The 4,900-nt window shown below is 37.7% G+C and overlaps 1 protein-coding gene across 1 annotated transcript; it reads left to right on the plus strand.

Annotated features, from left to right (window-relative positions):
* Positions 1-1,629: 1,629 nt before the first annotated feature.
* Positions 1,630-4,637, plus strand: LOC108558703 (integrin alpha-PS2-like; the record flags this gene model as incomplete). The annotated part of the gene is made up of 4 exons (XM_017915702.1): positions 1,630-1,678; positions 1,837-1,911; positions 3,494-4,399; positions 4,462-4,637. Coding segments are annotated over 4 exons (1,191 nt in total), but the record flags the coding sequence as incomplete, so codon positions are not given.
* Positions 4,638-4,900: the final 263 nt, after the last annotated feature.

Raw genomic sequence — 4,900 nt, forward strand, 5'->3', positions numbered from 1 at the left:
GTGTGATCTCCATTGATGGTTTTCGCAAAACGCACGCAAATTTATTGGATTTAAATCAGTTGCACAACAATTTTGAACTTTTAAACCCGAAAAGTACGTCGACTCAGAAGACCAGACCAAGACTGAGCGTCCCTCTCCGCGCACCGACGCAGCCGCAGTTGGTGATACCAACTCATATTTAAGTTATAAAATTTTGTTAATATCAAAACTCCCTCTTGTGGATCAATTGATAAATACATTTGCGCCAATATGACAAAAATTTAATTTCCAATAAGATGACTATGAATCAATGAGCTAATGCCAATATGTGTGTTCGATTAGTATTTCCTATAGGAAATGTTAATTGATTGATCACATGGAAAGAAGTTCATCGAAAAGAATATCAAATCACTTATAAACCAATTGATTAGTTTGCACTGGAAGAAATGCTTCATATTAACTCATCCTTCGAGCTGGAACAATGCATGCATTTCATTTGTGACTCACAACCAATCGATTAGTCTATTATAGAACATTGATAATTCCTTCGAGTCTGATTTGGTATTAATTTACATCACATATTAGCAGACACACTTAATGATATAGATAGTTATAAAACAACTGTCCGAACAAATTGAGTACAGCTGTAGAAAAAAACAAAGGAAGAAATAAAGTTTTGAATTGCTCACAATTGATTGGCATCGTCGTCCATGGTTACGGTTCGGGACCGCGGCTTTTCAATTCCCACTGAAAACTAATGAGAAAGTCCCGAAATTTCAGTAATTATCGCGCATATCTAATTGGAATCATGTTGACTAAACAAAAGGACGCGCACAACAACGTCATAGAGACGCCACGATCGTACCAACAGATACCTGGATCGTCCATTTTTTTTTGCAATAAAAATGCATTGGTAACAATTAAACAAAAGAAAGTAGAGGGTAAGCGTCGGTTCGCCATTTTGCAAGAGTCAAAATTTCTAATTAATTAACGCGAATATCTCAATTACTAATTATAATGGAAAACGCACATTTTAACACAAGCTACGCAATCGATTAGCGAACAAATTGGGTGAGTTTCAATGCAATACGAATATTTTTTTTTCTTTAGTATCAGATTAATCACTAACCTTTAATAGCCGCTAAATCTAATGCGGGTTGTGATCTCCGTTGATGGTTTTCGCTAAACGCACCGCAATTCATTGGATTTAAACCTAGTTGCACAACAATTTCGAACTTTTAAAACCGGAGATGACTGGAGAGAGGACGCCGACGCATCGACAAGCGAAACGCGACTCAGCTTCCCCCTCTGCGACCAGTTGATACCAACTGATTAGATTCAAATAAATTATTTGATAACGCTCCCTCTTGTGGTTTAATTGAAAATCATAATGACATTAATAATAATAATAATTAGGGATAAAAATTAATTTATAATTAATAAAATTTGTATATAAATGAATACGTTTAATTGAATGTATCATGAAAATGCTAATGAAAAGCAAGTTCATCGAATAGAATTATTATTGACAATCCCTTCGAGTCAAACAAGTGAAATGTCAAAGCTTGCTTCGAACAAACAATCAATTAAATTTTTAATTACACAGCACACTTGATGATTCTATAATTATTTGTTTTTTGTTTATTCCAGGATGGAGAACGTCTATTCTCTGGAAATCCAGGCGCATGGTATTGGCAAGGTAACTGTAACTAATTTTTCACACACATTCGATTCTATTTATATAGGATACTAAATGCACTTAGTGTGTATTATCAAAATAGGGAAACTAATGAGTGGACTTTCGATGTTGATATGATCTCTCTCTCTCTCATTTTATATATATATGTATATTTTCAGGACAGGTGAATTCGATTGATGCGCAAGCTAGTTTTCCGTATACGCCGGGAAAATTCGGCGGAGCCTTCGGCTCAGGTACAAACAAATGACTAAAAAACAAACAAACAATTTTAAAAATAATTGAACTAAAAAAAAAACAAAAATTCACAAGTACTACCACAATCGCTGCTGCTGCTGCACAAAAAACAACAACAAACTTATAAACAAACAAAAGAACAACAAAATTTCAGAGCAAAAGCTAGTTTTTGTTTTGTTTAGACAAACACCAACACGACTAATTTTGCTTCTGTTTAGTTTATTTATTTTGTGTTCAATTAATTCGCTAATAGTTTTTATTTTTTTTTCTTGATACATTTCGTGAAGTTCATTAACCCAAAGTTTAAGTCTAAGATTTGGGTTAATGTCTTACGAAATGTGCTAATACTATACAAAGTTCTAATTAAATAATTTTTCAATCATCATCATTACAATCATCATGGAGATTAATTCGCAATTAATACAATCTACATTATTATTGCTCAATCTATAAAAGGGAGCGATAAAATCTGGTCCATCCATCCAAAGTATTCGAGAAAACTTAAAAGCATTCCTCCTATAACGTTAATAACGATTCCCATCCGATTGATAAAAGAGACCATTTTATCATCATCTAGTCCTCTTCTCAGATTCTATTTTGTTTTTTTTTTATTGATCTCGTTTTTGTTTCTTTCCATCTGGGCCTACTGTTATTATTTATGGGTCTCTGACACACTCTTTCTTACGCAATCCGTGCGTCATCCCGCTTCTTTTTTTCGATACTTATCAATTCGTGGCCGGAGAGCATATCTTAATTACACGCAGGATCGATCCATTTAACAGCAACAGAATTTTTACTGCGAGTCATCATCATCATCATCAGTGCTTTCAAAGTGAAACGCAGATTTGATCTTTCACTCTTTTTCTCTTTCTCCATTTCGAAATACAGATGCCCTTCATAACAATTATTATAGTTAATTCGATAGTTTGTTTCAAAGAAAAAACAACAATTACAGTTGGTTGTCATGTAAACAACTAAAGTGATTAAGTAAGTTTGTAGTAGTCATGGAGATCAAACATTGTACAACAACAACAACATCATCAACGCACATATTAATAATCCACATATTTTTGTATTACATTTTCTTTCATGTGAATTTACTTATTTTCTTTTCGCTTTTTCCACGCCACTTAGATAAAAACGATTAATCGTATTAATTAATAAATTTATAATAATTTTTTTTTGTGTGTGTGTTTGTGGCGGTGATTAATACTGTTACGCCATTACTTCCTTCCCTCCAACCAATCCGTTGTTGTCGTTGCTATAACAACCGAAGTGGCGTTGGTTCGCTGTAGGGCGATTTACAAAGGTAACCATAGTGACTATTTGATGATGAGAGCAACGCATTGAGATTTTGGATAATCAAGCTGTAGCAGTAGTAGAAATTTAATTTCGTTAATTTCCTTTAATTGTAATTTGACTATTGCTTCTTATTTTAGTTTAGCTTTATTGCAGTAGGCGTTTCGCTCTCATCTTTTAGCCGGCTTATGGTTTCGTGCGCTTTCTTTACCAAATTTTGTTTGTTCAAGCGGATGATTTCTTTTCTTTTTTTTTCATCTTTGATTGTCGTGTGTTTCGTAGGTCAAGTGGTGCAGCAGAGTTTGTCGACGAGACCTGCGGTGTTGTCGACGAAAGAGGGCATCGAGAAGGACGACAACTCGTACATGGGTTACTCGATTGCGGTGGGCGATTTCACCGGTGACGGTGAACAGGGAGTCGCCGCTGGGATGCCCCGTGGTGCGGGACTCTTGGGCAAAGTGGTGCTCTTCACGTGGAATCTAACGAATCATCAGAACATCACCGGGACGCAGCTGGGCTCTTACTTTGGATATTCGATAGCGGTTTGCGACGTGGACGGCGATCGGACGGACGATCTGATCATCGGAGCGCCTCTTCACACCGAACCGAACAACGAGGGTAAATACGAAGTCGGTCGCGTTTACGTCATCTACCAGGGCGAAGATCGGAAGCAGAGATTCAGGAAATTCAAGACTTTAGACGGAATCAATTCCAAGTCGAGGTTCGGTCTGTCCGTTGCCTCCTTGGGCGACATCAATCTGGATGGGTACGGCGATTTCGTGGTGGGTGCTCCGTACGATGGTCCGCACGAACGCGGCGCCGTTTACATCTACCACGGCTCCAAAGACGGCGTGAACCCCAAGCATTCGCAAGTGATCTTCTCCGAAGACGTTGCTGATCCTGGAAGCGCACCGATGTCCACGTTCGGCTTTTCCGTTGCCGGCGGCATCGATCTCGATCACAACGATTACCCGGACATGGCAGTCGGAGCGTACCTTTCCAATTCCGCTTACTTCTTCCGCTCTCGTCCTGTCGTCAAAGTGAACGCCTTCGTGCAATTCCTCGCCTCCAACAAGCAGATCATCCTCGACGAGAAGAACTGCACTCTGATCAACGGGCATCGCGTTCCCTGCACCAACATCGACATCTGCTTCAACTACACCGGTCTCGGAGTTCCCCACAACATAAGTAAGACAATTTAAATTAAATTAAATCCATTACAAACACTATAACTAAAACTTGCATTCAAGATCTGGACGTGCAGTACGTGCTTGACGCCAAGAAGACGAAAGACACTCGCATGTTCTTCATCGACAGCGAAAACAAGTTCACCATGAACGATACTCTTCAGCTCCAGAGGGACAACAGACCAATCTGCAGACAGAAGATGGTTTACATTAAGGTACGTTAATTAACACTTTAAAGACGGCGCTTTTCGGGTTGTCTGCCCCCAGAATTTTTTTCGTGGACGCCTATGGACTGAGTGAAAAGTCAAATATCTTACGTCAATTATAACCTTTAAACGTTTAAATTTTTCTTATACATTTTTTAATGATATTGAAGCAATTTATAACAATTGTGGGAAAAATATTGAAATTTTCATTCAATTCTACTTGAATGAAAATTTCAAATATGCTTCGCAAGTTAATTTGTAGAAAGTATGCTCTAAGAATTATTAAAATATGTATA

Source organism: Nicrophorus vespilloides, unplaced genomic scaffold (assembly GCF_001412225.1).
Source record: "Nicrophorus vespilloides isolate i.1.1-1 unplaced genomic scaffold, Nicve_v1.0, whole genome shotgun sequence".
NCBI lineage: Eukaryota > Metazoa > Arthropoda > Insecta > Coleoptera > Silphidae > Nicrophorus > Nicrophorus vespilloides.